Genomic DNA, 17,052 nt, shown 5'->3' with positions numbered 1-17,052 from the left:
CTTCTTTGTTAAGCGGGCGAGGAGTTGTGATGGCGGCTTTGGCGTTTGAATCACAATACACGGTATCCCTATTAATACTCGGGTGCTTTCCGCTGTCATGGTCCTGATTAGAATTTCGGCCCAACATCTCTATACTATAAATCCGACTCCTGGTCGGCATCACCCAGTTCCGTTTAACGCCGAGCTCCTTAATGATTCCTGCCCGGCGGACGCATCCTAGATATAGTAATGTCCCGCTCTCCTATATGTACAATATGCCCGCCTTGTTCCTCACGCAAGATTCGTCACCGGCGCAGGCAGCGCGTCCTCCGTAAGGCTCGGCGACGGAGGGCCACTGTCCTCGTCAAGCCACCCCGCGAGGCCCTCATCATCATCATCGTCGACAGTAGGCTCCGGCGGTGTCGTAGACAGGGGCATCGCCACCAGCGGCTTCCCGTCCCCTTCTAACTCCAGGTCATCAATGGAAGCAGCATCAACCTCCGCCCCGATGATCGGGGCGGGGTGGGCGACCGGCGTCTTGTCCGCCTCCGGGTCCACATCCTTGACAACGGCAATCGGCACCGGCACCGGTTTCCTCGGGATGCCCTCGGCAGCAGCCGAGGTGTTGCTCTCGACCTTGGTCGGAGCAAACAAGGAGCCCTCGTCCTCATCATCCATCGGTGTCGGCGGTTGAGAATCGTCCGGCGCGCTTATTACCAGCATGTTCTCCACGCCGGCATCGTCACCGTCTTCATCGGCCTGGCTCGCACCTCGTCGGCGGCGCTGCGGCAGCGGCGGTGGCTTCACGTCTTTTTCCCTCTCTTGCGCGTGACTCGTCCGAGGCCTCTCCGCATCCTCCTTTTCCAGCTTACCCGCGTGCTCCTCCTCTGGGACGGACGCCGGCGGCACGGGCTTGCGCCTGGGCACCGCAATCGGCGCGACGATCTTCGTCTTTCCGTTGGTTGGCCCGGGGAGCGGCATGCCCGGCGGGGGCAGCGGCTGCCCGCGGCCCATCGGCTGGCTGAGGTCGACGTGGCTCGCGGCGGCCTCACTGTTGCGGCGCGCGTCCTTTTGCCGCTGTAGGGCGTTCCAACCCCACTGGCGGGCTTGGTTGGCCGCGTTGGTCACGGCGGCGAGCGTGTTGTTGCGCTTCGGCCCGTTGGTCCCGCTGTCTCCCGTTGAGGTGGTTGAGACGGAGGCGTTGGAGTTTTGACGATTCATGAAGAACTTGCGCCCAAGGGACCCGGCCTGGCTAAAGGCGCTGCCGTTTGGTGACATCTGCCTGCCGCCTTCGTGGGATGATCCGTGGGATGACGCGAGGGACGAGACGGTGTTGCGACGCGTGGGCGGGGTGCTGTCGCTGTGCTGCTTATCACTCGCCCTAGCTGCAGAGTCGTGGGAAGCTTCTTCCTTGGAGGACGTGGAGGAAGTATCGCTCGACTTCATGCGTGCGTGCTGCTTGCCGGGCGACCCGACGGGCGTGACGATTGGCGAAGCCGCCGATGCTGCAGCTGCTTCCTGCTGAGCCTTGGAGTGCAGGGCAGCGATGAGGCTCGTTGCGTGGTCGGGCGGGGAAGTCGAGGGCCGGAACCAGTCAGCATGCGCAGCTTCAGTGCCGACAATTGGCTCCACGCTGCTGTGCTTGATGATGTTGGGCGATCGCGACGTCGTTGCGGCGGCGCCCTTGGCGTCGAGGCTAACCGCGGAGGCGGCAGCGGGCGAATTTGCACCGAGCTTGCTCCCGCCGAGTCGACGCCCAAAAAGTCCCGTGGCGGGTGTCTGCTGGCTCTCAAGCGTGGGCATCGTCTGGCTCTTCTCCACAGGTCGGGGAGAGACAGGCGGTTCTGTGGCCACAACAGCTAGCTGAGTATCCTCCCCGACAACAACTGTATCCGAGGGGCCGTCAACATCGGGAATCGGCACAGCTGGTGGTGGCAGCGGTGTCGGAGCCTCGGCAGCAGACGCGTCCTCACCCTCAACGGCATCATCACCCTCAAAGATGCCGCCGCGCCACTGCTTGTGCTCGGTGCGGAAGAAGGGCACGTCGTCCCAGAAGGGCTGAACGAGGGTCTCGGCAAAGACCTCCTTGATGCGACTGGCAATTTGGTTGAGGATGACGTTGTAGGTGATCTGGCGGCTGCTCACGACGGGCTCGATGGCGAGCTCCATCTTAGGCATGGACTGAAAGGAGAGCCAGAGGCGGTTACTGGGCGGCGGCTTGACCTTGAAGAGAACGTGGCCATCGAGGCTTTTCAGGACGACGGCGAGCACGAGGTTGACCCCGCGTGCGCCGCCGAAGCGCGCGCCGAGGTCGATCTTGGCTGTGGCGGCAACCTCGAGCCGGAAACCACCGTCGTAGCGCATATCGGCCTCGATTATGCAGTCCCCCTCAACCTTGAACTCCTTGAGGCGCACGTTGTGCAGGGAGGGCGCGGCCGTGCCCGTGTCGATCTTGCGGATGGCAATGTTGGTCAGGTACGACGGCGTCTTGACGCGGGCAATCTTCTTAGTAATCTTGCTCGCGATGAAGTTTTCCAGGTCCTTGGTGCGGTAGACGCTGAGGAAGATGCGGCCCAGCAGTGCGTTGATCCAGCGCGTGTGAACGCCTTCGTCTTTGGAGTGCAGGCGCTGCAAAAGTGCGATGATGTCCTTATTATCAAAGTGCTTGGGCGGGGGCGGGCAGCGGTCGAGGCCGGGGAACGTCTGCTCCTGGTTCTTGAGCAGGGCAAAGTAAAAGTCCTCTTTGGCGGAGCAGTTCTCGGAGAATAGGTAAAACGGCTTGGCGACGGGCCCGGCATCGTCGGCGGCGGGATGGCGGCGCGTTAGGCATAGGGCGTTGCGCTTGATGAACAGCTCGCCCTCGGGGGTGTCGTCGCCGCCTGAATATATGCTGATGTCGTGGTGGGCGAGGCTTATGACGTGTCGAACCTCGAGCTGCTCCTCGTCGTCGAAGAGCATAAGGTGGCCGTGTCTGCGAGCCGTTTGTTAGTTGACGCTGACTCGTCAAGCTTTCAGGGAACAGTTGTCCCGTACCGTAATACCACGTAAAATACATTGCCGGCCTTCTTCGGCCTGTGGCTCATGCTGTTGTTCTCAATCGGCCCCGGGACGGGCTTCTTTTCGAAGAGGCTCCTGTACATGGTCTGGTAAACGCTGGGGCTCGGCGGCGCGACTGTGGCGGTGCCGACGGGTGTGGCCCGCTCGATAGGCTTCGCGTTGATGCCCATGAGCGTGTATTCTCTACACACGGCAAAGTATCCCGCGGCGACATCGATCTCGTGGGCGTCGGAGTCCCTCTTCCGCCTGTTCCGCCCATCATCGTCGCCGCCTTTGTCACCCCTCTCCTCCTCTTTTTGCTTGGCTCGGTGGGCGGCGAGCGCGGCCGTATCGTCCCCGTCCTGGACCACGCTGTCAGGGTGCCCATCCAGCACGACGCCGCCATCCATGTCCCACCAAAAGGGCAGCGTATAGTGGGCGTGTAGCAGGACAAGGCCGAGGAGCAGCGGGACAAAGGTGACGCCTCCGAGGAGGTACGCCACCAGCAGGGCTGTCCAGGGACCCATGGCAGGCGAGGTATGTGTGTATGTGTGTCGGGCGGAGCAATGTTGTCGTGTATCGGTAATGTATAGTTGCGAAGGATTGTCAAAGGAACAAGATTTGGGGTATCGTAGTCGTAAGATGTTATGATGATCTGAGACAGGGCCGCATGTCAAACGTGGGTAGGTAGGTAGGTATGTGCTCGGTACGAGGCGGGTTCCAATAAAAGGTGTCCTAAAGCCGGTCGGTCCGTGTGCACAGAACAGAGGGTGGTGTAAACGAGAGAAGAGGGGGAAATCAACAAGATCGCTAGAAATAAGAGTGGGAAAGGGGAATCAAAGAGCGGAACGAGAAATAGAGATAGTAACCAGGCGCTGGAAAGTGGTGTGTGCATGTATGTGTTGATGTCAAAGAACAGAGAGCTGAGCCGCCTCCATCAGAAGCAACCAAGCCAGCTCACATATGTACATACATACATACATACATGGGTGTCACTGAGGAACAAGCTCCAGCGCCAAAAAAGAAAAAGTTGGGTCCAGAACCGCGCGTGGTCCAACTACGTCATGTGATGGGTCGAGCATTCTAGGTACATCTTACTCCCACAAACGCCTCTAAAAGCGACTGGTTGACATTGTTCATGTGTAAATTGGAGGGATGGTAGGAAATACGTGTTTTTTTTTTTTTAGCATGGCCATCATCGCTCGCAACTTCATTCAGGACGTGACTCTTAAACTTCCCCAGGCAAGCAAACACACACTAACTTCATCGCCTGGTGGTTCCACTGGACGGGCGCTATTCCAGTTGTAGAGAAGCAGCTGGATGGGTGTTGGATGGGTGTTGGATGGGTGTTGGTTAGCCAGAGATCTTCATAGAGAATACCGAAACAGTGGGTTGGTTGATATCAGATGAGTTTCAAGTGAGCCTCGACTGTAACGACCCAGCCACCATCTGCAGTGAGTCCACGGCACCACAATCAACAGTCGTGCGTGCAAAGTATGATATTATCATGCTAAACAAAAAGAGCACAAACACGAAAAACGCCTCTTGGCTCAGGGTGAAGAAAAGAATGGCTGTTTCATCTCGATACCTGCCAAAGAATACATATAGAATCATTCTCCCGTCCATCAACAAGGCTATGTTCACAAAAAACTACCACTATCAATAAAGACCAAGCCAAGACGACGAAACAATGATGAAAACACGTCTTATTTTACAAATGACGGAAAAGGAAAGCTGCAGTCTTCCATCGACTGCTGGTATGAGTGAGTAAGTGAGTGAGTGAGTGAGTGAGAGACTGAATGACCGATCTAGTTTCAACAGGTGATGCGGCAAAAACATAAAATAAAAGAGTAAAAAGAAAAACTGGACCAACAAAAGGTTTCGTCAGAATCATCAGGGTTCGAGTGAGAAAATTGGGAGTAGACTGTCCCATGTTTCCGTAAGGAGTGTAGAGTGTTTCGTAAAAAGAATGCTCATAGAAAAAGGTATTGCTCGGAGGAAGGGGATACGCTCAAGCCCGTGCTCGCATGGACGAAACTGGTGTCGTATTGGCCGAGTAGGTCGGATGAGCATGGTTGTGACGATGTCGCTTCGACGAGTGAGGAACGCTTCCCACATCATGCTTGCCGTCGCAGCACGCTCGCACGTTCTCCAGACGATCCGCGTCCCGGTCCTGCCGCTCAATCATTTCACGAAGGTCTTCGGCACTGTCATGCACCTGATTTGTTGCGTACAGTTCGACGTTGCTGCCACCTGCGCGGCTCCGGAGACTCGACAGCTTCCAATATCCGCTAATCTTGTTCAGCGCGCCCTTGGACGCCTTGTTGGCAAGCGCAGTCCGGTGCGGCGTCGGCGTCAGTGTCGGCACAGCCATCGAATACACCTCAGCCGGGGACTCGTTCCTCACAGTGCGCGAGTTGTACGACGACAGCGACTGCTGTTCCGGCCTGTTGCCTTGCCCAGCTCGCCGCCCAAACTGCGGGTTGAATTCGTCAACATCCTCGCGCGTGATGGAGCCGGCCACATCCTCAGCGTCATATGTTGCCTGGGGCTCCGTTCGCACCAGTAGATACGAAAGGGCATTGAACCATGTCTCGTGGCGCTGACCAGTAGGGCAGGTAAACTTGATTGTGCGGCCCGGCGCGATAATGACCAGACTCTTGCGGTGCAGGCCAGGAGGCATCGGGTTGTCATCCGTCACGACACGGACAGCCTCGATCGGCACGCTCTTGGCCTTGAGCTCAGATCGCCCAGCGCTCGAAGGATCTTTCTCGCCCCAGTACAATGTTCGCGTGTAGGGGTGGACCCAAAAGTACCGTCGATGTCTGTTCGCAGACAGCTCGCCACGGCCAGTCTTGCGCGTGTACTTCCACAAGTACTCACCAATCATTGTCTGCGTAATGGCCTGGATCATGCGAGGATCCGTGTTCGGGCCGAAGCCAGTAGGATCAATATCCGTAGCAGACAGGTCGAATCGCGCATCGATATCAGAGGCAAACGATGACACCGATGGTTGTCTTTCAATGGCTGTAGGCTTGTGCTGAAACTCGACGATAGCAGCACGGCCGGCACGGGGAGTTGGTGTTCCATTCTCGCCAGGCAATGGTCGCTTTCCTTGGCCCGGCGTGCTGGGACGCTTGAGAGCGGAAGCAGGCCACAGTGGCGGGCCCATGTTGTTCCGTGTCTGGGCACCGGCGGCTTGGATCGCCTGGCGGTGGTTCGCAGGCAAAGGCGGCGCTGCCTCGTAAGCCGACCGCCTCCCGCTGGCTGCACTATCAGGACGAACAATCACAGACCCAGTATCGAACATGGAGTCGTCAAAGTCCACGCTACGGTTGACGTGACTAGCCAGACTCTCGTGCGAACGGTGGATCCGGACGGTACACATTGTCTCTGGGCTGCCGACCGAAGCGACCGAAGCGACCGACGGGCTCTTAGCATGACCCTTTTGCAGGCGATCAATCGCTCCGCCAGTCAGAGCAGTCTGGGCACCCTGGTCGCTCGTATTGCATACAGGAGATTTGCGAGGTGGTCTAGTGGAGCCATTGGCCGAAATCTCCTTGAAGGGGCGCTGCGAATCTGGTGTCTCGGCATGCAGGGAATCTGACGGAGATTGCCTTGTCTCATCTTCAGCGATGGCGGGTGAGGCATCTTTGCCCTTTCCGCGTCCGAACAAAGCTCCAAAAATCCTATTGTTCGGTGTCTCGGGAGTAGCCTTCTCAGGAGAGTTGTCGGATTGCCGTGGTAGAATAAATCCACCTCTTCTCTCATTTCTTGGTGTTTGCGGCTCAATATTTACGTACTGAATAGCAGAGAACGTGAGCGGCGCGGGACGACTCTTGGGGTTCGTTCTCGGCTGGATCGTCTCTGACGAAATAGAGGACAGTGTCAGGTGGGGTAAGGGCACTTTCGGGGGGCTGACCGGCACCGTGTGCTCAGTCTTGACTGACGAGAAGACAAGGGAAGGGGGCACAGGCAATGGCTCAGTTACTGGCAAGACTCGCTCAGTAGCAATGGCAGAATAACCCAGGATGGGCTGCGGAAGGGGGGTGGGTGCAATAGTTTCTGTGCTGATGGAAGACAGACTGAGCTCCGGCACTGGAGGTGGGACAACTATGGGCACCGCAGTCGCCTTGGGTGTTGTGGGCGTGGGAGGTTCGATCGGTTCGACAGCTTGGGACTGGATTTGGCCCAGAGACATGACTGGCACAGACCGCGGCGGACTGGGCATAGGCTCGATCGGTTCAACAGCTTGGGACTGGACTTGGCCAAAAGACATGACCGGCACAGACCGCGGCGGACTGGCGATAGGTTCAAGACCCTCGGCCAGAATGTTGGAAAACTTCAACGCAGGCGGGACAATGATAGCTTCTCGAGGTTCTATGCCCTGGGTCTGTATCGAAGAATAGACTAGATCCCTCGACGCCGCAGCATTTGGCGGAACGGGTAACTGGGCGATTTCCTCGTGCATGTCAGCAGTAGACAAGGTTGAGATAGGGCGCGACGCATCCGTCTCAGTTGTCGTCGCATAGCTGGACCGCCAGTCTGGCATGTCGTGGCCGGTATGGATGACAGAACCAGAGGAGGTAGGTCGCATGGATTCCACAGCCTCTAGTCTAACGGAGACTGGTTCCGTCATGGTTGAGCTGTCGACCATAATAGCGCGGCGAGGCATTGGCGGCGCGGGTGAGAGCGTGCGACGGGTAGACCCGGGGGTAACGGAACGTATGGTACGAGTGCGGGGAGTACCACCGATAGAATCATCCTCGCTGCCATCAAAGTCTTGAAGCTCGGCAAACAGACTCTGGCCAGCTGCGCGTGGCGTGCCAGTGCCGCCAACCTGGCTAACAGGGCTGCTCTGAACAGTAGGCTCCTCGCTGTTTTGACGTGAGCGGCGGGACCAGGGTAGACGACTGAGACTGAAGCGGCTCCTCGTGGAGGACACGGTGCCGCTAGGGGTGCGCACATCAGGCAGAGTATCAAGAGCCTCATCAGCGGATGTCGAGGCAGTGCTGTGGAAGGACTCGCGAGTGCCAGGTCGGGCAAGGCCGGCGGGCAGGTTCGGGGCTTGCTTCATCCTGCCAAAGCCTCTCGATTCCGTCTCTGTTTCGGCGCCGTCGCTGTCTGACATGACTTCATGGCCAGTTTGGAAGTCGTCCGTCTCTGTGGCTCGCTCGTTGGCCGTCTCAAAGGCAGATTCGCTAGCCTCGTTGGCAGTCTCGAAGTGGTCACTAGGCTCGATGGAGGGCAGAATAGTCCGTCTTGCGACAGTAGGACTACCAGAAGGAGAGTCACCGTCATGCTCTTCCCACTCAGGATCATCCAAGACGATTTCCTGCTTGCCAGAGCGCATGCTACCCAGTAACCTCAAAGGCCGCTTGTGTTCTTTGGAGTCCACCTTGCGAGTACGACGGTTAGCGGCTGTGTTGGGAACAGCTTCGCTACGCAACTTCTCCAAGTCGTCACGCAAGTCTTGAATGATGCGTCGGAGTTCAATCTTTTCCGTCTTTTCGCGATGGATTTGGTTTCTCTGGCTCTGGATCGTCCTTTGTGCGTGGCCGAGAGAGGATTTGACAGTCTCCGTTTCCAAGATAGCATGACGGGGAGTACCCTTGATTGGCGAGGCAGGTGGCGAGTGCTCAGGGGTCGCATTTTCGGTGGCGGTATTGAACTCCTCGTCGCTCAATCCAGTACCAAGCTCGCGTTCTACCAACCGACTACGTTGTGCGGAGACAGCTTTTGCGAGTTCTTGGTTCTGGCCAGTCAAATCATCAATCTTTTTCTGGAGAGCTGTACGCTCATCCTCGCCCAAGGTGAGGTTGCGCTTGGCGGAGCCAAGCTCAATATCATGCAGCTTCATGGCGGCGGCATGATCCTCGGTGAGTTTTGCGTGGGACGCCTTCACCTCGTCGAGTTCTTTTTGAGTGACCGTCTTTTCCATATTGGCAAGGCTCAGGGCCTGACTCAGTTTCTTTTCCTTGTCGGATGCTTCCTTTTGAAGCGAAGCCATCTCTTGCATGCGTGTCTCGAGGTTCCAGTTTTCGTCCTTGTAACGGTGTTCGCTCTCATCGAGAGTCTTGAGGCGCTGGTAAAGACCTTCGGTGTCGATTTCGAGTCGGGACTTTTCGCTTTGCAGGGTTTTGACTTCTTCTTCGCGTTCGGAGAGAAGAGACTGCAAATTTCGTACCTGCGCAATCAGAGATTGGCTGATTTCTGCGGCAAACTCAATGTCGTGTATCCGGTTCGACTGTTGGTTTCTAGCCCTGCGCTTGGGGACTGTAAGCTTTGTAGGGGAGCCTGTGGCATGGCCATCGAACTTGGAAGGGCTGATGGAGCGCTGTGTGACAGACACATGTTAGAAGATGTACGATGGACTCAATTGGAGAGAATAGGCGATATGGGAAGCTTACCCGGCCAGTGCGACCATCGGGTGCGAATGGTGTGCCAGGGCCATTTTCATTAGAGGGTATCCTCTTTGGTAGAAAAGCGCGAGCGGACTCGCGCGCCAAGTCGTTGTATTCACGCTCGATTTCGACAAGTTTTTGGCGAAGTTCGGGGCCCAATTCGCCTTGTGTCTGGAGCTTTTCGATTTCCTGCAATTGCTCGGCCAGCGCCTTACGCTGAGATACGAGAGCGGTCCCGAGCTTACCAGCCTCATCGAGGCGGCGCTCGGTCTCGGCTAGATGAGCCTCGAGGGCGCGCTTCGCCTGGCGCGGGGAGGAGCCAGGCCCGGCGGCAAAGAGCTCATGGTCAAAGGCCGAGAAGCGGTGGTGGGCGGTAGATGACGTGTTGGCAACGAAGGGATCGTTGGCTGCATCATCTTCGGCCGCAGGCACAGCAAGATTGGGTCTGTCCGAGGCAATAGACGAGGCCATACTGAAAGGAGCGACAGAAGGACCGCCTAAAGCCAGCGGGAGACCATGAAGCTGGCCAGAGAGCTGCTGGGTGAGGATTGCAGAAGGAGTGGGGTGGCCGCGTGAAGTGCTGAGTCAATAAAAGCGTGTTTTGGTCGCGGCCGGTCGGGAGACTAGAAAATGTAATGCGAATTACAGAGCTCCAGAAGAAACAGTGCCCCTTGCGTCGAAGGCAGGAGGATCAAGCAGGGGTAGGGAGAGACAAGGCTCAGGTCCAGCGGCACAGAACTGGAGAAGATTTGGGGAGCCGATTTGAGCAGTTGAAGAGGCGGAAGGGCGGCAGAGGAGCTTCTCTGAAGTTGAAAAAGAACAAAAAAAGAATATGTTGACGCAACCTGCTTGTGACGAAGCGCAACGTTCGTGGTCGCAGCAGAGGCCGAGCCTGAGAGGAATGCGGCTGCAGTGTGTCCAGTCGGGTTAGGCGCAACACAATTGGTACTGGAATGACGCGTGTTGTTGATTGGGCCGTCAACCACGTTAGACCAGAAAACCAACGGAAAAAGAGTTCGAGTCGGGTCTTTTTTTTTTCTGGGAATTGCGCTACCTGTGGTGTTTGTCGATTTTTGTTTGGTAGAGCAGGTAGAACGGGCAAGAAAAGACTATTAAGAGAGGAAGTATTCAAAGTCGAACAGAGATAGGATAGGGCGAGGTCGTAAGTCGTTGAAGAAGTATAATTTTTTTCCAGTTTTTCCGGTAATTAGATTAAAAAGGCGCAAGACTTTCCGGTGCACATACAACAGTACAAGACACGCGGAAAAGAGAGTTGCGTACTGGGCTAGACAAAGACGAGACGGACGGTTGACGGGCCAGGGCAAGACAGCGAAGCGGGGGCCGAGATATCACAGGCGCGTCGTAGAGGAAGAAAATATGGGAAGAAGGAAGAGGAATCGAATGAGTGGCAGGAAGATGAGCGGTCGGGGTGATGTCAGGATTGGTGTAGACTCAGCAGCGCGGAGACGAGATCTGCGTGAGCTATGTGGTGATGAAGGACATCAGGAGAAGAAGCACCACCTTGGAGGGGGAAAGAAAAGAAAGAGGAGAGGAAGTGGTGGTGATGTTTGTCTTTTTTTTTTTTGGGTGGGCAGCTACGAGCAGTGAGTGGTGCGCTGGTGGTGGTGGTGCCATGGATGCTGGTGGTCAGCGCTGATTACAGGGGAGGCGGTATGGGGAGCTGCAGGGAGTGTGGGTGCTATTACAGGGCTCTATTACGGCGCGTGCACGCTATGGTGAGGGAACAGTAGCTAATAAGGCTGTGCGCGTCCGACCATTTGCCTCATCAAGAAAAAGAAAGGTGCAATATCTGCGAGACCATTTTATAATGTCTCTGCAGGCTATCCGAGGCGCTGAGCTTGTGATGAAGCAAAGACGTCTCGAACGCGACCCAACCCAAGCAGTCAAGTCGTACGCGAGAATCTTGGTGTTTTTGCGGATGGAAGTTCAATGACAGTGGGCTGGCCTCAGCGGATGGATGGCCAGCAAAGAGTGGGGTTAGGATCCAGGCACAGTGGTCAGAGGCAGCCAAAACAAAACACGCTAGACCAGGCGAGGCTAGCCAGGTCCAGGACCCAAGAACCTCTCACCAGCAAACACTGAACAGGCTGCACGGCGATTGGCAGGACAGGCTTTGTTGTTATTATGATTCGTTGATGCATCCAGCTAACAACGTACGTGCTTTTGAGTTAAATCGTCTGTGCCGTGTTTTACGCGCCCGTCATCGTTCTCATCGTCTTTGTTTACTCGTTTTCTATCTTAAGCTTGCTCGCCCTTCTCCACCATCCCGTCCAAGTCCGCCCACTCAAAGTCATTTACCTGACAATCTGCAACAGCCCGCCCAATTCCTCCCTGAAATACCGAGACCGAGTAATCTGTATGTGCCACGGCCGTGCAACCACCTGTCAAGTCCCGACAGCTTTCATGTCCATTTGAAACGGGCATAAATGCATTCACGACATGTAGAATACTCAAACACAAGCAACTGAATATGACTCAATCATAAAACTCATACTCACTACCTATATCCCATCATCAACCCTATATTTGCCTCGCCATCATGCACCCGCTGCATAATACTACCTCATTTAGCCAGAAGCCACACTTACTGCCGCCAAGCAGGGGCCCCATGTCAACAATGTTATCAGCCCTTGCGGCCAATCAACGGCTTACGCTGCCCTAGAAAAAAAACACAAAGAAACACCTGATCGCTGCACCTACCCGGTACGAGGATGAGTCTCTGTTCTCTTTTGTTTGCGCGCCTCTTGCAGTCAAAACAATGTTGTTTTTGGATAGGTTTATCATTGTCGTGACCAATGAAATATGTAGGCACTTCTACCTTGCGTACAGTCGATAAATGTGGCGGCGCATGCAAGGCGTGGCGGTCTTGTCAGTCATAACCTGCACCAGTAAACAACTTATGCTCTCTCCCGACCCGCGTGTACTTCGTAAGGTGTTGCACGTACGATTTACGACTGAAACGGATAACTTAATAGCGGGTAGCAAAACTTCACACAAATTATTGACCAATGTCATCGAAGATACAGTCATATTGCCATTAGGCGGGCCGCTTCACCGCGACCGAGCCGCGGGGATGCATGCATCTACGTAGCACACAACCTGTAGGGTAGTTGACGAGGACAAAATAACCTCGTCAACACCATGATGCAAATGAGCTCTTTTGATGGAAATACAACTCATCCGTCGTAATACGAGGACAGTTCTCAGGCTGCTTGGTGTTGGCCGTTGCCCATCGCGGGACTTGATGGGACCCATCCTTTTCTCAACGCGTCATCACCACGGGCGGCAACTCACAGATGTGAGAAAGAAGAAGACACGAGTAAAAAAAAAAAAATTACAAAAAATTCATATTCCACTGTCGCCGTCATCGCTGCTCGTATTGGCGGCTTTGCCGCTTGGCACACCTCCTTCGTCGCCGGGCTGCCGAACGATCTCTACTAACGCGTCGTCATCTTAACAATTGTGCCCGAGAAGCGTTTTCGCCATTGTATTGGCCGCGGTAGTAGCTGTTGAACCTTTATTTACTGGCCGAAAATCTCATTTAAAACCATTGTCGATCCCGGGGCGGCTGATCTTGTCAGCAGTTGACGTCGCGCGGCAAGTCACTTGTACTTTCGTCTACCGCCGAGGTAGGTAGACAGTTTATTCTTTGCCTTCTCCATCACGACTACGCAATTAAGGCGATGATGACAAAAGGATCCGGAACACACTCAAAACTCGAACATTCTTGATCATGCTCTTCAAAGGTGTCTTCTTTGGCTTGCCGTGCTGAGCCTCGTCTCTCCCACTATCGGAGCCCGGAAAGAGCAAGAATGCAGTCGGATGGGAGAGCAGCAGAGCTGGAGCAAAACATAATCGATATAGAGACGTGGCTGCCGGGAAATGAAATACGAGGCTTATGCAGGTAATAAGACATCAGTCATCAGATCGGACGCAGCTCTGCTCCCCCGCACCCGCCTGGTCCGCCTGAGGTTGCGGCCACATCTACCTCTGCGCTGCACATCTCCCTCTGCGCTGCACATCTGCCAGTCTGCCGTTTGATCATCTGCCTGTCTCATTTTGATCGCTTTAATTTGGCTTCTATTACGGTTTTCCGCCCATCGAGCCGCTCGCCCTAGAAAATGGCGCCCAAGGAACAAGACCAGATCGTTCGCGACGAACAGACAGCCCAGCCGCTTGACCAGGGCGCGATGAAGTCGCTGCTGCGCAAGATTGACATGTAGTGAGGACTACTCCCACGTCTCCCATAGGCTAAGACAACAGTGTCTCAAATGATGTAACGCTTTGTAGCCTCTTGCCGGTCATGGCCGCTAGTTACATGTTCCAGTTCCTTGACAAGTCGGCCCTCAGCAACGCCGCCATCCTCGGCATCCGGGCCGACCTGCGCCTCTCCGGCGGCGACTACTCGTGGGCGTCCGCAATCTACTATTTCGGCTTCCTCGTCGCGTCCTACCCGATCGGCTGGATCATGGTGCGGATGCCCGTCGCCAAGTTCATGGCAGTGTGCATGTAAGTCGAGGTTCCACTGACCAGCCGTCTATCGAGAGCCCCCCGGAATAAAGATTCAAAGCATAACTGACCTGACTTCCAGAGCCCTCTGGGGAGGCACCTTGATGCTGATGGCCCTCCCGCGCAACGCCGCCGGGCTGCTCACCGTGCGCTTCCTCCTCGGTGTCCTTGAGGCGTCGCTTGGCCCGGGCCTCACCGTCATCGTCGCCATGTGGTACCGGCGCGCCGAGCAGCCGCTGCGGCACGCCGCCTGGTTCGCGGGAAACTCGGTCGCAGGCATACTCGGCGGCATCGCCGCCTACGGCATCAGCCACATCCGCTGGGTGGCTCCATGGAAGGTGAGCGCGTAACTTCATTTCCCGTTGTCGTTTAACTTTACTAGAACATGTGAGCTGAGCGGCGGAAGTACAGGCACTTTTCTTGCTGCTGGGAGCCGCGACTTTTTTGTTTGCCGGTCTTGTCCTTTATATGCTGCCCGATGTGCCGGCCAAGGCCCGGTTCCTGTCCAAGCGGGAGCGAGACATGGCGGTTGCGCGTGTCAGAGACAACATGACGGGGATCCGAAACAACGTGTACAAGTGGTATCAGGTGCGCGAAGCGCTGCTTGATACCAAGACTTGGCTTATGGCCGTTGTGCAACTCGGAACGTGCATTGCCAACGGAGCGAGTAGTGTGAGTTCTCCCATCACAGTAAACTCTCCAGCAGGAGTGGACGGGGAAAGCAAGATATCCAAACAGCTCTAAGATGAGTTAATAGTTTACACCGATTGTCATCAATGGCTTTGGATTCACAACTCTCAACACTCTACTGCTCTCGTCCGGCGAGTTCCTCTCGCAGCTCTGCTTCATGCTTCTCGTGGCATGGATCAGCTCGCGGATCCCCAACAGTCGCACCTACTTCCTAGCCGGGTGTATTCTACTCGGCGTGTTGGGTGGCCTGCTCATCCGGCAGCTTCCACCCGCCATGCGATGGGGTCGGTACGCGGGCCTCCTCGTCCGCGCTGGCTTTCCTGCTTACTTTCCGCTCCTCTTGGCGATGCTGTCGGGCAACACGGCCGGCTTCACCAAGAAGACGACGACAAACGCCGTGGTAAGTGGTGCAGGCAGCAGGCAGCCTTTTCCTGCCTTGTCTTTGACCCCCTCGCAGAGTCCTTGTGAGGCGAACCGTGGCTGACGTGCCCTTCTTGGCTAGATCTTCATGGCCACTTGCATCGGCAACATTATTGGCCCTCTGCTGTACTTTGGATCAGAGGCACCCGGGTATTCCTCGGGGTTTTTGTCTCTCATCATCTGTCTTGGTATCTCTTTTATGGCCAGTATCTTGTTGCGATTGCATCTCACCCGGGAGAATCGACGTCGGGATACGGAGCAGGCATCGGGGCTGGGCGATGTGGCGGCGCTCGATAATCTGGACGATGAAGATTTCAACGAGATGGATTTGACGGATAAAGAGATGCCACGATTCAGATATGTGTATTGACGCACCAATGAGTATGTTGGTGGAAGATTTGTCAATCACGGCGAATTACCAAGCAAGCAATGGCATTTGGCAGCGATTTGCCACTGCGTACTTGGCAATAGTCTTTTTGGGACCGCTGCGGAAAGTCGAGAGCAAGAAAAATATAAAATATATAGTTGAACTAGACGGAGAAAGGAATAAACATATATTTTAAAAACAAAAATCTGTAGCTGATAAATGCAACTTTCTGCACATCGTTGAGCTCATCTGCCTGAAGTTACAGCGCTGCCGCCCAAAATTTAGTGCTGGAACCCGCTGGAAGCCAACCAGCCACGCCTGTACCGCGCTCCTAGCAAAATACTTTACTTCTAGCATTTTCTCGGACTATTCAGGCACATCGCTCTTCCATCGTCGGCCACGAATTGCATCACCCCGCCGTCGCATACACATATCAGCATGGAATCCGAAGCCACGGCAACTCCCCCAGTCGCCGTGTTCAAAAAGCGCGGCGGCAAGGGCAAGGCCAACATCCGCAAGCGGCCCGCGACGCCGCCACCCGCCGATAGCGACAGCAACTACTCATCGTCCGAGGACGAGTCCGGCCAGCGCGTCAAGCGACGCCGGAAGACGGCCATCGTGACGGCGTCCTCAAAGCCCGCCGGCACCGTCCCCGCGACCGACAAGGAACTCACAGCGTCTGCGTATACGGCCGACCGCAGCGCCCCCATCACCTCCGCCAACGACGCCACCAAGCAGACAAACTGGTACGACGAGCACGCCGCCGACGCGCTGTCCGCCAAGAACCTGCTTGGATCATCGCGGACCAAGACAAACGCAGCCCCGGACGGCACGTACAAAGGCCTGGCGAACCAGACGTCCTTCATCACCCGGAACCCCGACGCACCGTCGCGTGCGGCTACTGTCGGGCCGGTCAAGGCCGCCACCAACATCCGCACCGTGACGGTGATGGACTTTGCCCCAGACGTGTGCAAAGACTATCGCAAGACGGGATTCTGCGGCTTCGGCGACAACTGCAAGTACCTGCACTCGCGCGAGGACGTCAAACAGGGGTGGCAGCTCGACAAGGACTGGGACGTCACCTCCAAGGGCAAGACGCATCTCGGCGGCACCGTCGTGGCGAGCGCGAATCGCAATGGGACGGCAGGCGGGGACGCCGCCGCCGACGCGGAGGAAGACGCGATGCTGGAGAAGATCCCCTTCAAGTGCATCATCTGCGAGGGCGACTACCGCGAGCCCGTCATCACGCGCTGCGGGCACTACTTTTGCGAGCCCTGCGCGCTGAAGCGCTACCGAAAGGACCCGACGTGCGCTGCGTGCGGCGCGGGAACGAACGGCGTCTTCAACTCGTCCAAGAAGCTGAAGAAGCTGCTGGAGAGAAAGAGGGATAGGGAGGAGAAGAGGAAGAAACAGGCAGAGGAGGAGGAGGCCGAAAACAAGGCTTAGGGAGGGAATGACGCGACGCCATCTATGTATATTATAAAAGTTTTCTAGCATGGGAAAATGGAGTTGAGGAAATCCACTGCATTTAGAAGCAGGCAATACCCAAATCGCATTCTTTGGTCGTTCCATTCACGGTCAAGCACCACCAACAGCGTCTCCCTGAGGCTTAAGTACGCCGCAGCC

At 55.9% G+C, this 17,052-nt stretch overlaps 4 protein-coding genes across 4 annotated transcripts; 2 read left to right on the top strand and 2 right to left on the bottom strand.

The window, feature by feature from the left end:
* Nucleotides 1-270: 270 nt before the first annotated feature.
* Nucleotides 271-3,542, bottom strand: ISF_06140 (hypothetical protein; the record flags this gene model as incomplete). The annotated part of the gene is made up of 2 exons (XM_018849744.1): nucleotides 271-2,950; nucleotides 3,013-3,542. The coding sequence occupies 2 exons, from the start codon at nucleotides 3,540-3,542 to the stop codon at nucleotides 271-273; spliced, it is 3,210 nt and encodes a 1,069-aa protein (XP_018703242.1).
* A 1,484-nt stretch (nucleotides 3,543-5,026) lies between these two features.
* On the bottom strand, nucleotides 5,027-9,890 carry ISF_06139 (hypothetical protein; the record flags this gene model as incomplete). Its single annotated transcript, XM_018849743.1, has 2 exons — nucleotides 5,027-9,352; nucleotides 9,426-9,890. 2 exons carry the CDS (start codon nucleotides 9,888-9,890, stop codon nucleotides 5,027-5,029), a joined length of 4,791 nt encoding a protein of 1,596 aa, XP_018703241.1.
* Nucleotides 9,891-13,561: 3,671 nt separating this feature from the next.
* Nucleotides 13,562-15,429, top strand: ISF_06138 (Major facilitator superfamily domain, general substrate transporter; the record flags this gene model as incomplete). Its single annotated transcript, XM_018849742.1, has 6 exons — nucleotides 13,562-13,662; nucleotides 13,731-13,949; nucleotides 14,032-14,287; nucleotides 14,361-14,621; nucleotides 14,707-15,039; nucleotides 15,142-15,429. 6 exons carry the CDS (start codon nucleotides 13,562-13,564, stop codon nucleotides 15,427-15,429), a joined length of 1,458 nt encoding a protein of 485 aa, XP_018703240.1.
* Nucleotides 15,430-15,864: 435 nt separating this feature from the next.
* Nucleotides 15,865-16,872, top strand: ISF_06137 (CCCH and RING finger protein (Znf183); the record flags this gene model as incomplete). Its single annotated transcript, XM_018849741.1, has 1 exon — nucleotides 15,865-16,872. The coding sequence occupies one exon, from the start codon at nucleotides 15,865-15,867 to the stop codon at nucleotides 16,870-16,872; it is 1,008 nt and encodes a 335-aa protein (XP_018703239.1).
* Between the last annotated feature and the right edge of the window lie 180 nt (nucleotides 16,873-17,052).

Source organism: Cordyceps fumosorosea (assembly GCF_001636725.1).
Source record: "Cordyceps fumosorosea ARSEF 2679 chromosome Unknown scaffold_15, whole genome shotgun sequence".
Lineage (NCBI taxonomy): Eukaryota > Fungi > Ascomycota > Sordariomycetes > Hypocreales > Cordycipitaceae > Cordyceps > Cordyceps fumosorosea.
Note: the sequence above shows the minus strand (reverse complement) of the source record. Positions and strands in the feature narration are given on the sequence as shown.